At 37.0% G+C, this 17016-nt stretch overlaps 1 protein-coding gene across 9 annotated transcripts in view; it reads left to right on the forward strand.

The window, feature by feature from the left end:
• dysc (whirlin protein dyschronic) overlaps positions 1–17016 on the forward strand; it is a 250246-nt gene that overhangs the window by 164513 nt on the left and 68717 nt on the right. For 5 of the 9 annotated variants that reach the window (XM_087353900.1, XM_087353899.1, XM_087353902.1 and 2 more), the window contains exons 10-12: positions 695–837; positions 1011–1125; positions 10205–10330. The exons of 1 other annotated variant lie outside the window; for it this stretch is intronic. In XM_087353900.1, coding sequence (XP_087210026.1) covers positions 695–837; positions 1011–1125; positions 10205–10330 — 384 coding nt within the window. The remainder of the gene's footprint in view (positions 1–694; positions 838–1010; positions 1126–10204; positions 10331–17016) is intronic. 3 more of the 9 variants (XM_087353903.1, XM_087353904.1, XM_087353905.1) reach the window with 2 other exon arrangements.

Below are 17016 nucleotides of genomic sequence, written 5' to 3' on the forward strand. Positions count from 1 at the left end.
CCAATTGGAGAATGACCTACAGAACGCTGAATGTAACTCAATTCCAGAATGGACTGCTTTATCGAGGAGTCGCTTGGGAAATACACCCTTCTTAATATAACCAAATTGTTGTACGTCGTACATTGTCTTAGGCATATTTTATTTATACGACGTTTCGGGAGTTGGAACCACTGACATTTTCAGATGAATGCATCTAACTCAACCGTAGTCAATAATCTCAAAATAACAACAAATAAAAAATAACTGTCATTAGGCCCACGGTGACACCCAATAACTTGATAAGGAGAGTAGACATCCCCCCGAAACGTCTTGTATATCAATTGTACCTCAGGCAAAGTACAAAGTTCAGCATAACATTGGTGCTCTTCATAATCGTATTTCTTGGTACAGTAACATTTTAAACCTACTTAAGTCTTTTTGTCAGAAGGACGATATTATCAGGCGTCTGTTTTGTGTGCTTTGTAATCAAAGCCTATATTCATGAAACTGCATTCAAGCTATAAGCTTAAATATCAGTTCATAAGTCGAAGACACGTAGATTCTGATTGCACGTTTCGGGAACTGTGTTAGGAATTCGTAAAATTTCAAGCAGGAAAAAAAGCGAAAGCATCAGAGCAATTTGTGTTCCCTAACTCGGCGGGGTCACTGCACACACGTCCTGCCCAAACAAATACCGTGCGTGTATATTTTTCAGCCAGAGCTGACCTATCAAACGTCTCGTCCCTACAAGTTTCCTGAAGGTGGTGTCACCTATGAACAGTTTAACGAACCGGAAGAATACCGTACTCCGAGCGAGGACTCGGGGGTGGGTATGGGCCCCCCTGAACTCATTACGAGGTGAGCGTTAAGTCAGTAGGTCAGGCAGGAGCTGGCTACTTTGTAGGGTGTACCCAGACCAGGTGAGACATTCATCAAGACAGACCCTTCGTTTTATTTTAAATGTGTTTTGATACCTTTTCTTCTCGCTTCTTCCCGCGCCGACGAACACACCTGTGGAATTATTCTTGCAGAGTTTTACCCACGGGGGACTGGCAGGGGGGCTCCCCCTCTACCTCCTCGCATCTCGACAAGCGCACCTCGGACCTGGCGCTCTCCAACGACGAGGAGTTTGACACCGGCCACCAGGTACCGCCACCATTCACTCCTTACTACGCACATTCCACAGCTAATATTATTCAAACATTACATTTAAAGTGATAACAAGCTTTCTGGAGTTGTTGATAATAACGTAAGTACAGTGTGCGTTTCAGGTGTTTAGTTATGCCTGATAAACTCGTCAGATGTCAGTACCAGAACGTTTCAGCGCCATACAAACAGGTGTTATAATTTGGCAGGGAATATTACAAACTTGGGATGGTGTCTGACATCATTGTGTGTTATTCTGTCGTTGATGATGACGGCATTAAATAGGATCAAACTTTAATTTGGTATAAATTCAATATTAATTAAAAATCTTGTGTTGCACATCATAGGGAATAGTGGACACGTGTTTCTTTCTGTTTAAGTAGATTTCGTATTTCGAATTCAAAGAAACTGGGGTAAAGGTTAAGTATGTAACATTCCAACAATTTGATTAAAAAATATGGTAGCAAGAAATATGCGTGTTCGAAAGTTGGGTGAATAAGTCGGTGTTTGTAACGACAGTTGATATTATGCCCGAAAAAAAGAAACAATGTCAGAAAATTCCCGAAAAAAATGAAAGTTCTAACCCCGTCATTAACAACTTCGATTTACTGTTATCGATGTAAGCCATTAATAATTCGCACTTATTTCTATCTGGCTAGGGTAGTATTCAGAATATTTTCTGTTTCTGACCTTGAAAGTCTACCAGTAGGACCGTAAATATTTCTTTTATGTGCAACATTTTCCCGGCAAGCAAGATAAATGCCACTGAAAATTACTCAGTGGACAATGAGACATTGCATTTGCACCTGAAACATGGAACACTATTGAATAAAAATTTCCTTGGATATTATCCATCGTCTAGTAAATATAAAACGTAAAAAACGACGTTTCGGAGATGGTACTCTATCTCCGTCTTCAGGTTCCTACACAGTTGGGCCCACTAGATAGAGTCCCATCTCCGAAACGTCGTTTTACGTTTTATATTTACTAGACGATGGATAATATCCAAGGAAATTTTTAATCAATTGACTCTTCACCATCGTCAAGAAGTTTTAGATTTGATATGGAACACTATACCCATCACTTTTAGTTAATTTCGATGACGTCAGCTTCCGTCAGCCAGCACCTTGCACTACATGGTGTCACAGTGACTTGTTTTAATGTATATATAATTATGTCGTTTATTTACCAAAATATATTTAAAATCAGAGAAAAATGTTAAAACGAATGGGAAGTACAGAACATTAGTTTCGTGAAATTAATGTTTCCATGGTTGCTAATACCTGCTGATATAATCGTTGTCTCAGTAGGTGAAAATCGCCAAAAATGAACTCTGTAGCATGAATTCAAATAAATTATTCTTCAGTAACCGATCACGTACACGAAACCACATATTGATAGCGTTGTTACACATTTTTAGGATTCTGGTTATATTTTAAAGTGAAAATTAACGTGAAGGTAGATGTCTTTTGAGTTGTTAAGCCGTGTAGTCTGGTGGACGTTTGTCGATGTTTTGGAGGTGCTTGCTGCTTCCTTCATCAGGACAATGATGACTCGACTCGTCGTCGGTAAACTTCTATCAGACTACACGGCGCTACAACCCAGAAGATGGCAATTTTCTAACTCTTCGCCGTGAAAACCTCAAATTATTTGTCATCTGTTTCCATACAACTTTGTGTTACCTCGTACTTTGTAATGCTGGCAACATGTTTATGAATTTCAGGCGTGTTACGAATTTTTATATGAAATTACATATTCGCATGTTATAGTCAGAGAAAATCAATATCTTATCTTTTGCAAATATAATTCGTTACATACACGCACTCGTGTGCATTATCGATGGATTTATTCAACGTACGTTATATTTTGTTTTTATATGCCTGCATTATTATAGGGTGATTTTATATATAGGTAGATATTTATGGCCGTGTAAAGTTTTATAATATTTCACCCTCTTTCCATGAGGTGACATTTTGTAGTGTGTCGTCATTTGTCAGACAAATAAGCGTGTGCCGCGGGTGAAATTCGGTTGGTTATCATTAGAATAGAATAATATTACCATCCTAGATGTGGGTTATGTGTAAATTGCATTATTTATCGGATTTTTTTATTGCAATGTCTTTAGAATTTTTCCAACTGTTGGTACATACATTGATGTTCTAGTAAACATTGGAATTGTAGAATGTTCTCCATGAATGGAAAATATACAGCTTTAACCTATCTTGACTACGCAGTCCATTTCTGTAGTCCATTTCGTCATAAACAATAGTCGATTTAACTGAGTACTATTTCCAGCTCATAAAAATCATGGGTTTGCCTTCTACTTTGGCCCGGAAAGTAAAGTTACTGAAAACATCGTATGTATTTTTGCTGTAAACAGTATTGAATTTTAACACAGATAATTTTACGTAGTATATGGCATTGTAATTACCTTCTTAGCAGCGCATAGATTGAATGTCTATTTACAAAAAAGGACGTTGTCTTATTTCGTAATACAATATTTAAAAAGTGCATGCAGATCATTGCTTTACTAACGTGATCACAAGTTATTGTTGCGAAACAGAGTTTTCTTGTAAAGTTGCCGAAGTTTACATTGCAACGAAGAATGCTGCAGACAGACAGACAGACAGACAGGTATGTCGAGGCCAATAAGGTGTTTTTCGCTCACACTAGAGCGTGAAGAATGGAATGTATGAACCTTGTAGGTTTCTGTGTGTCGTTATTTTGAAGTTTCCTCATACATTCTTAACAAATGGCGTGATTGCAGGTACGTATAGCATATTAGATTCGTCAGCATATTTAGAAATTCTGACTTTAGAATAGATAAGTGTTAAGCCATTCGTATGTTATAAATGTTGGATAATTAAATTAACACAAAAATCACTGGTCATTTTATGCGTATTAAAGTCTGCTTACGTATTTTTGAGTATCCTATACATTATATGAAATACTCTCTGTAGATTATAAAAATTAGACGGTACATTGCACTCTGTTAGTATGTATTTTGACCACAATCTCCTTACTTTTATTGTAGATTTAAACATTCACATTTGTTATGCGTACTTCGCATGAAGAAATACGCAATACGTATAGGAGATATTATGCCCTTGCGTGTATCTGCAGGAAAGTCTCCAAAATCCTTGAAGAAATTTAAAAGATGTTACTTATTTGAGGTCTACTTTTTTAATTCCTTTTTTATGAAGATGAGATCGAATTACAGACCTGATCAGACCTGTTCATAATTAATATGTTGCTAAGACAATATATACTTCATTCATATCTGATTCACTTATTTAAACATTTTTGATGTGGTGAATATTTATCGAAATAACAAAAAAAAATTATCTGCACAAGTGATATCTGCGATGCTTATAGGCTTATAACAGTATATTTCAGTCTACAATGAGTGAACATCGATGTAAGTAATGTATCCATAACAAACAACACATGTCCTTTCCTGTGAACACACAAGACTAATTTTTATCAGTGTCTTTTAAACTTTATGTGAAGAGATTACGTTCAGTTCTTGGTTCGAGAGACGGCTTTTCTGTAATTGTGACAAACTATGTAGGCTTGTGGTATGAAACATCGTGCCTTCAAATAGAATTGGGTTATTTTAGTTTCTGTTATCGCCTTTGTACGTCAGCTAATCATTAACCTGGTAACGAATCTCAGGGTCACCGTCAAAGAAATTCTACGACGATATCGATTTTAAATTTGATTCAGATCCGTTTGCTAAGCCCTGTAATGAAACATGCTTGATGGAGCATTAATCGATTCCGAAACGTGTGCGTATTTAAATATATCGTTAGGATGAGATTATCGTTTTTTGAATTTTCGTGAGCGTGCGCTTCTAGGTGAATCTTCGAACGTTACATAATATATGGGTTAGTTAACACGGGCTTGGGGAAATGTTTGGTGATTTGTTCATGAAGTTGGTGTGGTATTTGTTTTTAATCATTCAAAGCCCAGTGGTAACTATATCTACCGCCTGCTTTAACAGTCAGTAAGTGCTTTTTGTATTATGGGTTTCGCATTCTACTTCTGCCTTCTGGTAATTGGTTGTAAATATAACATATTTTAACTATATTATTAATTTAAGATTATTGGCAACGTTCAGAATCGAACGTGTTCCTTTTGAACACTAATCTGTCACATTAATCACTAGAACCTTTTCTTGTTAATGTAACGATAATTTATAAATGGAATTATTATATTTGCAGTTTGAATTATTATTATTCACAGTGTATATAAAATTATTCACGAATGTAAGTCGTTTACGTTTTACCGCATTTTTAATATGTGATTATGAAATGCAATTTATAATTCAAACTGTAGCCTATTATTTTAAAAACTGTCTCGCCATAATTTTACTTTACGAGAACATATAGCGAATTATTTTGTGTCCGTTACACATGACGGTTTTTTCTCTGCTACTAGAATTTGTTCTTCCGATGTAAGAAATATTAGGTGTCGTAAGGTCTAATACAATGCAAGACTTTCTGCTTATTAGTGCCAGACATTAACGTAAGGTTTAACCTTACTTAACGACACCGAAATGTACGTAAACGCAGCAGGAAATTATTTTAAACCTGTACCTTTGTGTTAAATTCGTTTTTATACAATTGTGGGCCGTTTTACATTAATAAATTAAAATTACACGTCTATCTTTATCGTTAAAAACAAAATATAAAGATCGAAATCTAAATAAGTAATTTATAAATCAGTTTGCGTAAATTAGCGTTATTTTCTGAATGCTAATCTGAATTAACTGTCCACATTTACATCTAAAAATTAATTTGTTTCCTAAAAAGAATCCGGTTTTATCGGGTCCATAATCGAACCTGAAATCTCACATAGCCTACTGTTGTTTCCTTTTCCAACTGACTTCCGGTCTACCTAGCCCCAGGATCACGTATACCAACCTACATTTTACGAATAGGTTTCTTCCAAGTATAAAATGGGCCGTGTCTCGCCTGATAAAAGGAAGTTGTGTGTTGCCTTAAGAAATGTCACATGTTCCGCTGCAGTATTTCTCATATTTACTTACTCCTTGGACCCGAGTCCTTCCTGAGAAGCCATCGATCGTTCAGCCATGCAAAAGTTTCCAAATTTTGTGGAAACCTAAAGTTCATTACCGTGTTCACGAGAGCCCGCCACTGGTCCATGTCCTGAGCCAGATGAATCCAGTCCGTGTTATTCCATCCTATTTCTCTAAGGTCAATTTTTATATTATTCTCCCACATACGTCTAGGTCTTCACAATGGTCCCTTTCCTTATGATTTGCGCACCAAAACCCTGTATGCATTCCTTTTCTCTTCAATGCAGGCTACATGCCCTGCCCATCTCATCGTCTACAACTTATAAAGTTTCTCATTAAGTAACTTTCTCCAGCCTCCTACAATTTATTCCCCTTGGGTCCAAATATTCTTCTCAGCAACTCCCTCAATCCACATTCCTCTCTTACAAAACTGCAGGAAAAATTATAGTTTTGTATATTTTAATCTTGACGTTTTTGGACAGCAGACGAAAAGACAACATATTCGGAACTGAACTGTTGCAGACATTGCCCGAATTTAGTCTGCTCTTACTTTCCTCATGTATCAAATTTAAATTTGTTATTATCTCTCCCAAATATCTGAATTTTGCCAAATTTTCACACGATCCATTACCTATCTTTATGTTATGATTTTTCCCTGCATTCTGGTGAAGAGACTTCAACATATTCTCTGTTTACTTCTAGACCAACCTTCTTATTGGAGTCAATTAGAACTTCTATGTTTCTCTTTATGTTATTTAATGTTATTCCCCAATATATAACAGTAGCATAGACCAGAAGCTGATGTGTTCCATTCAATTTCAGTCTCACCCAGTTTTCTTGGACCTTCCTAATGGCGTATTCTAATGCTCATTAAACAATTTTATCCATTAACATTATTTGTGGGGTCCGCAGTGGCCGCGTGGTCTGAGGCGTGGGTCTTGTGCAGCTTGGTCGTAGGGACCGTGGGTTCGAATCCCACTCAAGCCATTGATGTTTGTCGGCGTCTTTCTGTGTTGTGCTGTCCTGTGTATAGGTAGAGGCCTTGCGACGGGCCGATCTCTCATCCAAGGATTCCTACCTAAAATGTCTATAGCTCAAGCCAACGAAAAGTTGGGACCCGCAGTGCTCAGGCAGTATCCCAGTAACATTATTTGTAACTGAAATCAACATTACTTAATATTATTAGTTTGTGTAATGTAGGGTATTTACCATTTTCATAAAATAGTGTATTGTTCGATGCAGCCGATCTTTATAAAATTCTTTCATGCCTGAACGTCACTTTTTTGTGAGTGTTTTCTGGGAGAACTAAATATTTATGAGGTTGGCGAAGTTCTTCTGGGTTGTGCCGCAGCATAGACTTGTAAACAGACACTGACGTAGGCGGTTGATGATGTGTCCTTGCTGTGTTGCTACAAATCTATAACTCCTACGGTTTCTCATTGTAAAAACGCAGAGATATAAGTGGGGCTGGCCCTCTACGTACGATAACCAAAATTAACGAAGAGGTTGAAAGTAATTTGCAGAAATCAGCATTACAAACCCCTAGTCAGATCAATAACTTTAAATAGGCTGCGAATTTCGTTTCAAATTTTTAGATATACAACATCCATGATCATATTGCCAGCTCTTTCGAGACACTAGTATAAATTACAAATAAATTATTAGCAACTGTTTTCCTTTGTACATAATTACCGCCCCCGATGTTTTGCGCTGTCACCATGTTTGTAATTTTCGGCGCAGACATTGATTATACGGATACAGTGGGACTAACCCAGCCTTCTGTCTATTGCGTACCCTGAACGAACTCACAGAAGTGTAAAACTGGTTGATTACCTCGGTCTGTTACTGTTTAAGTAATTCTTGTCGGAGTATTACTTGAATTTAAGAGTGTGATTTAATGCGCTTTTGGAAGTTGCTAAACATTTATACGTGTTTCTTATAAATAATTTCATCTTCTGAAAAAAGGTAACATGACTGTATACATCTCTAAAGGTTTACAAAATATATAATTGTGTAAATCAAGGAAATACTACTGTAGGTTAACCCACATACTTTGTGGATTTGTGTTACTAATAATGACACAAAAATCTTTCTGTGAATTTTTTAACCACCCTGTAGAATTCCGCATTTGCCCAGGGAGTTCTGGAGTCAGACTTTTAAAGCCATACGCATAGACAAGATACATCCATGCAGACTCCCAAAATTTTACACGTGACATCACTGTTGCTTTGACCGTTGGGGGGGGGGGGGGCTGCATCATTGTTTAGCGTTTCTCTGAGTTTTATGGCCTTCATGATTGTGTTGTAGTTTGGTTAGTGTAATGCTTTACTCTTTCCGTTGCGTCTTTGTTTATGGTGTGTGGTTTACATGTTAATGCCTGTTGATCTGGGATTGTTGTCATGACCATTTGAAAACAGATTATATTGTGAAGTTTGAATGTTTGTGTCTCACTTTCTTGTACCCGTCCAGTATATGTTGAGACAATGGCACAGGCTTGCTTCCTTGATCTTGAAACTGATACTTCCATCGTTACAATTCTGATTATGAAACAAGGCCACATTTGAGATCTTTAGGTAATTTATAGTATATTTTATGTAGAGTTAGATAATAAAGCGATGCCTTCTTTAGAATAATTAATTTCCAGTTTTTTCAACGTGTACTTACAATATGAATAAACATTTATTAAATGGTGATAAAATTAATAATTTACAATAACCATAGTACATTTTAAGTCTAAAAGTGAAACAGTTGTTGCTTGATGTATCGACGTAGCTTTCCTAGTTAAATAACGAGTTTTATAGTTTCGATTCGGTAGGCATATGAAATTAAAATTTATCTACGTCCCTTAAATAAAGTGACTTCCATTTTACCAGCAGCAATTCCATAAGATGACCTTACTTAAATCTTTAACAGGACATTGTACCTAATACAACAATTTTGCTGCTCATATTATTACTTTCATATCAAGACATTTATCATTTCTTGTTTCATTTCAGTTATGCAATATGTAAAGAATTTATTTGTAAACTAATTTATTGGCTCCTATAGATTTATAACCCCAAAATACTGAATTTTATGGGTATTTTCAACACAGGAATGGATCGAAGGAACTTTGCATTAGTTTTCGAACCTGCAATCGATTTTTTATCTCTTTGCTTTATTAATTCGGAATAACAGTTACTTCTAAAGAAGCTTTGTTTTGTAGGCCTTGCTGTGTTTAATTTTACAAAATGCTAAGGAAATTCTAATTTCTCCTTTGTTGTTAAATGACTTAGTAACCTTCTTACAGATAATCAGATTAGTTAAAACCGATTCGTGAGAGTTACACGTTTGTTGGATTAAGAAAATCGTATTGATGTAAAGGAACACAAGCTTAGTTTCCGAGACGTGGAAATTCAGTATTTGTTCTTCTGAATATCTTATTCCCTTGGCCCTTAAAGCCCAGTAGTAATTACATGAACCACCTCATTTAATAGCCACTATATCTACATTTTGTAATTATTAATTTTATGTAATTCTCACTGTAAACAGAGATCATTTCCTTAAACAGCATTAACCAACTGATCTTTGCTATGGAGAAGTTTTGGTTAACCAGAGTTTTCATTCGGTATTAGCAACCCCGAATTTTGCTTCAGTTTACCAGATTTGTTTATAAATGCCTTACGTCTTATAAACAGGTAGAGTAGGTCTACATTAAAATTGGCAACGACCAAATTCAGCATATGTACTTATAATAATATTCCAATTAAGGTTTTGTATGACTTTTAAATAATTAAATACCTTACAAATTAGATAATGAGTGACGTAAATACATTCTTTTACGTGCGTGTTGTTGATAATAAGAGTTATTTTTGGAATCATTTCGTTTAAGTCCTTTTAGATTATGTAAAAATAATTATTTTTTAAAACTCTTTGCGTGCAAGAGTGTTCTTCATCGTCTGTGTTATGTAGTCATGCAGCGTGAGGTGTTAGTAGCTCGTGGTGTCCGGACACGTGATAACAGGTGTGTTCCGCCCACGTGCGGTTGCTTCTTCTCAGGATTACAACAGCCCCGACCGGGACGCGCCGGGTTCTCGATCCCGGCGCCACTCCAGCCCCGGCGACAGCCGAAGGGGAAGTGGCGCCGATTTGGAGGAGCCACCCTACGCAGAAGACGCCAACATGGTGAGTGTCGCGTCACGATCAAGATACAGCATCCGCTGTCTCAGAGGGAAGTGGCTGTTTAAAATCAAACTTACGTCAGTTTTTCTCAGATTCTTTACGGAAAAAGTTTTATTGTCTGCTTTGATCTTCTAAATTTAACGTCATGTTGTTATAGGTATATATCAACCTTCCCGAAGAACATACTGCCTACATTTTCAACCCTGAAGATAGAGGCAGTATGTTCCTCCGAAACCCTGGTATCTGCTTACAAGTTCAAGCGGCGTTATAACCAAAAAGACTAGCAACAAATCATAGAGAGAACTACTTATGATATAAAAATTATTTTTGTGTTGAAATAATTAATGCAATTCCTACATTAATGAGTTATTTCACAGTTCTGAATTAGGTATTTTTATGTTCATATTCTTATAATTAAGTTCGTGGAGAAGAATTCCTATTGAAAAGCTTATAATTAAGAAATTATCAGTTGTCTGCGAATCCCAGAGATTTGTTGCCATGTTCAAAGAGGCAGCACCTGGACCCTGTCCTGAGCCAGATGGTTTCAACCCACACCCTCACACCGTTTCTTTAAGATCAGTTTTCATATTATATTCCCATGCACGTTCCAAATTCCCGCTAATGTAGGTCACGTACTGGGACACGAAGTAACAATCTAAGAAATCCGGGCAGTGCTCTGTAATTTGAAAGTTTCTACAAAAACTGTACTGGTCATTTATAAATAATTTTAATTATATACTTGTTTGTGCTAACCGACGATCTTAAACAAGGAAAGAAGATGAAGTTTCAGGATTTAAAACGAGAAGCTGCGAATAGGGAAAACTGGCGAACACTTTTTTGGGCAGAATAATGAACCTGTCTTCAGACAGAACACTAAATAAATAAATATTTGTTTGTAAGAATATCCATTATGAAGCTTGTTATCAGTATTATTATTATTATCCCATCTATTCACCACTTTATAAGGTATTTACTTCCATGTACCCGAGACAGACGTTGTCCCTAAGGTACATAGGGCAGCAGCTATTTCCGGGATACATATTGCTTTTAGCACGTGTTTATATAGTTTTATTGTTAGAGATGACTACATATTTTACGACAGCGTGTATCGAATGATGTATGAAGATTCTAAATTGGCAGTTTTCTGAAGTTCCCTGATGTCGTGTTCGCCCGGAATGTTCGCCAAATATTTTCTGAGTGACTTGGAGACAGTTTCAGTTGCTGCTATAATTATTGGAATTACTTTCGCTTTCACTTTCAACATTCTCTGTATTTGTATGAGAAGGTCCTTGTATTTCAAGATCTTCTCCACTTCCTTCTTAATTACGAGGGCGTTTCAAAAAGTAACAGCAAATTGACAATATTTCACGTAATTAATACCCCAGGAATTCCAAACTCCCGCACAGGGAAGATACATTCTTAGAGAAGGTTTTGACACTGCCCAATAAATGGCGTGGCGTACTTGGAAGGGATGCATAAATGAAATGGCGGCGCCCTTAGCTGTTTGCACCGTAGAGGAGCAGCGAGCAATCATCAGATTTTTGTGGTCAGAAGGTGTGAAACCTCGTGAAATTCATAGAAGAATGCTGCATTGGCGAGAGAAGAGTGGACGAGTGGGTAGATGCGTTTAAAAATGGGCGAACATCAATCCGGTCGTCCATGATAACGCACGCCCTCACACAATTCGGAGATTGAGATTTCAGATCTTACAGCCCTGACCTTTCTGCCTCTGATTATCATGTGTTTGGACCCCTGAAGGACGCGTTGATTTGGGAATGATGACGAGGTCAAAGATGCGGTGCATTCCTGGCTGAAGGCACAACCAAAAACATTTTTTTCTGATGGAATAAAGAAGTTGGTGCAACGGTGTGAGAAGTTTATTGAAAAGGAGGGTGATTATGTAGAAAAATGACATATCATTTGTATCTCTAATTAAATTATATATCTCAAAATATTTAATTTGCTGTTACTTTTTGAAACACCCTCGTACATTCCTGTCAGTTCGTATTGCTATACCAAAAGTTCCATTTTTATTTCGGGTTATAGCTAATATCTGGTTTGTTATTTGGAATGGTTCTATCTGTTTTGACTTGTTGGTTCCACAAAATAGTTATCTGGTTATCCTGAATTATTATTATTATTATTATTATTCCATCTATTCACCACTTTATAGGGTATTTACTTCCATGTACCCGAGACAAACCTTGTCCCTAAGGTACATAGTGCAGCAGCTATTTCCGGAATAAATTTTCTTTTTAACACGTCCTACATGTATTATATAGTTTTAGTGTTAGAGATGACCATATATTTTACGACAACGTCTTTCGAATGATATATGAAGATCCTAAAATAGCGGTCTTCTGCAGTTCCCTGATGTCGTGTTCGCCCGGAATGTTGGCCAAATATTTTCTGAGTGACCTGGAAACAGTTTCAGTTGCTTATTAATATTATTAATATTATTCCATTGTTCACCATTTTGCAGAGTATTTACTTCTGTGTACCTGAGACAAACCTTGCCCCTAAGGTACATAGTGCAGCAGCTATTTCTGAAACACATTTTGTTTCTAAATATGTGTTACATGCAGTATATAGATTTCGTGTGGGACATTATTATCAGCATCTTTCGAATAATATATGATGTTCCTAGAATGGCGGCTTTCTAAAGTTCACTAATGTCGTGTTCACCCGGGATGTTGGGCAAATATTTATTATTATTTCCTTTGAGATTTAGTATATATTACATCTAATATTATACATTAGACACGTCTGTACGCCTGTTTATAATTTCGTTTCCGGAGTTAATTGCAGCTGTATATATTCTTCGACGCCACGTCTCTTGCTTCGTTGTTTGCATGGGCTGTTGCAAGATTTTGACGTACGTACTGTAAAAGGAAGGGAGACTTTAGAGCTTGCAGGAATTCACTTCAGTATAATTACCACGGTTCTAAAGTTTTGTGGTTTCGATTTCTGTTTCTCGATATGGGCTTGCGACCAATGTGTTTCTGTCCACTTCTCAGCCACATTCGGAGAAGATAGTTTATAAGTCTACCCACCTGAATGGGTCAGAGTTGAATAATTCTTGAGGAACTAATAGTCGATCATCTTCTCAGTAAATCTCCCGGCTTTAATGAAACTCGAATGTTTATTACTGTATTCATAGAAGCCTCTTGTTGGTCATTATCCTGATCCATATGAATGTAGAAGAAAGCTAGTCCAGAACCTTACCCTCAGTTCTCGTTGGTTAAGTCTCGGTTTTAAAAGGTTGAGAAACGTCTTATATTATCTTAATATTTTTTTCTCGGTCTTTCAAGTAAATTTTTTAAGTCTCTTAATATTCTTTATTCATTGTTTCGCCATCAAAGCTGCATTTTTAGAACATTATTGATCCTTAGGTCCACATTGCACGGTCTTAACCACGCTATGTGAGCTTTATAAATCACGTATTTCACTGCTGTCTGCATCACCCACCTCTAGTCCGTATATTTTCGTGGGATGTTTATTTTCAGACGTTTGTAGTTCATGTTCTTCTGAGAACCAGCCCTCGTTCTACACAAATAGCGGATTGAACTTACACGCCCTACATGTGTTGCTGTAGAAGGGTTCGCTTTATTCAACTTCTTGCTGGGTCTAGCGAAGTTTCCGTTCTGTTTGGTTTGTTTGTGCCGCATTGTTTTTTGTTCTTGTTCCTTTATTTGAACAAAGTTTTAAGGCGGGATGCCGGCACGTTATTGCCTGGTGAGTGCAATGAACACACGATGAATAGAAACTTCAAATTACGGTCACATTTGACTGTTTCTTCAAACTTAGTTCTTATTAGATACATTTTAATATTATTCACCTTTCTGCGCCTGTTCCGTTTCTGTTCATTTAGCACAAATAAATATTTCCCGTCTAACAGTTAGAAATTTTACAAAAGACAAAACGGAAACATAAGAGCAGCCATTACTCATTCTGATAAACTGAGAATCCTGGAACCTCATTGTGGTTAAAGTTATTGACATTCGTGGTTTATATCTCATGTGGTTTGTCTTCAGTTTATGGTAATTTGTTTATAGCCATTAATTAGGAAGATCAGAAGACGATCGACTGTTAAATACAGCCAAAAGTGTACGGATTTAGGACCACGAAAACTATAGTTTCTCTCATGAAATTGTAAGCACATTTTCAGACTTCTGGACAACCTTAACAGGTAGCTGTCTTCTGGGCTCGCCGTGTAGTCCGGTGGAAGATTATCGACGTTTCAGAGGTCCTTGCTTCCGCGATCGCAATGATAATGGAGGCAGCAAGGACCTCTTAAACGTCGATACTTCCAGCAGACTACACGGCACAACAGCCCAGAAGACAGCCAGCCATCTACGTAATCAGCACAGTGAAAACCTCAACTATTGCAACCATAATAAGACTGTTATAGCAGCATAATGGAAGCATCCTTATTTTTAGGCTGTGGGTTACTCGTATCTTTGACCAGTGCACAAACTCGGATGTAAGTTTAATGTTTGTTATCTTTATATGTGTTATAAGCAGCTGAATAGATTTGCGGCAGGGCCTTGACTCATAATTTCTGCTTTAATCTGTGGTACTTCATAAATTTTTATCAGTGGCTAATATTTTATCATAAATCGCTAAAGAATATCTTAGTTGTGTGTTTGAAGAACGTTGTTCAGCATAATTTTATAAGATGGGCACTGGTCATTGCCTGAAGCGTAGTTGATATACACGACGTTTCGGGAGATCACTCACATAGAAGTAGACTAATCAGTATATTGATTGTCAATGGGTAGATTTTATTTGTTTATTATGCACTGGACTATTTCAGGCAGTAGACACTCTGGCTTAAGCGTGAAGTAATGAATCAGTGCTACATATATTTAGAGAAATAATAGTATTGAAATTTATATTTGCACGAATTTTGAACTTTCGCTTTTATCGCATAAACAACATTGAATCCTGATTTTGTTATGTCCGTAGTTTCCCGTTCAACATATAATAGTTTTTCAGTGAAAATTTGAGGTTATATTTATAAAGAAACTTGTTATTAATATTATTGTGTTTTTAGACTCTGTCTATCGTCTAATAATCTGAACAGAAGACAACGTTTCGGTAATTTCCAACCTCGGTCTAACTACTCAGTTTGGTCCGTGTTGAGATTATCTGTCTAATGGGGCTCAAGTCAATTCAGTTATTGAGGTTAACTCTAATCTAATGGGCCCAGTGCTATTTGGCAATTGAGGTTACCGCTTTGTAACCTGACTCAATGAAGTGATTTAGGAAAACTATTTCTAACAGACCCAACCCAGTTCAGTTATTGGGGGAGTCTTTGTAATGGACCAAACTAAATACAGTGATTTGGTTAGCTATTTCTAACAGACCCAGTTGCATCCTGTGATTTTGTTTACCTTTCTTTAACAGATTTGACTCAGTTCAGTGATTAAGTTAGCTACGTCTGATGGTTCTAAATTGTCCCATTGTTTGTGGTTAGCTGTTTCTAACGGGCGTAATTCAGTCCAGTGAATGAAGGTCGCGCTTTTTAACTGGACTAGCTTACTAGGTACTCTCAACGTTTTTATCTGAGGACAGAGACAAATTTACTTTCTGAAACGTTTATTTATGTTACTAATAAGGCTAACAGACGATGTACAAAGCTTTGAAACGCAATAATGAATGTGCATATCATCGTCAAAATATTTTGGACTTCGTATTTTTACATTTCTGAATTTATGTTTTGACTGTAATAAAGAAACGTAAATGGAGAATTATGTTTAACACGGCTTATTGTTAATGGGTCGGTTTTATATAGATCGCTGTATTAGCTTCAGTTCCGGCGACGATATCATGACGTGACCAAGATAGTATGACTTTAACTACGATAACGAGGTTACAACATGAAAGGATCCCGCCCACTACAAGTCATTAGAGTGTGCTGATGAAGGGGCCTATTATCCAAAGCACACATAGTCTAACGTTTCTTAATTAACAATGAATAATAATGATTAACTGCAGCGATATTTCCACAACAGCAATGAACAAATTTACATCATATTGTTTGGAATTCATCGGTTTCGACAGGGTGATTAGAAAGTCACTCCCCCTTATACAGTTCATGCGGGCTTCTTTAAATATGTTGCCTCTCATGAAGGTGACCGAAATGCTCTCATGAGACTACGTAGATTCTATTACAGATACCGGCATGAATCAAAGTTGTCCTTCAACGGTCGGCTTTGGGTTGGTAGATGATTAGGGGGAAGGTGAGGATAGAAAGAAAAAGGGAACCAATGGGATCACATCATCTCCCCCCACCCACCATTCACTCGTCCGGCCTCATCCTCTGAAACGTCGGCCAAAATACGAGATTACACAACGCAATATCTCACAAAGCTGTCATACTCACATTCTCGTGAAAACTTGAAATATCGCTTAAATGAACAAGTTTATTCACTTATAAATATAATATGAAATTTGGTACAAAACAGAAGTGATACCAGTAGCAGCAGTATTACAGTCCAGTTCAAGTGAACGTATTAGGAATGATCCATAAGTCTCTTGCCATAATGAGATAAGACAGACTCTTAAACGGGAGTTCCATGTGTCTGTGTTAAAAATACAGAGGCAAATAAGAGAATTTTCTACTTTTAGTGTGAGCAGTGCACTAAGGCATAGTCCTTCAGCCAGGTGCGTCATCGCTGCAAATG

The sequence above is a fragment of the Zootermopsis nevadensis genome, unplaced genomic scaffold (assembly GCF_977971745.1).
Source record: "Zootermopsis nevadensis isolate Lab colony 2312 unplaced genomic scaffold, Znev_1.0 Znev_ptg000022l, whole genome shotgun sequence".
NCBI lineage: Eukaryota > Metazoa > Arthropoda > Insecta > Blattodea > Termopsidae > Zootermopsis > Zootermopsis nevadensis.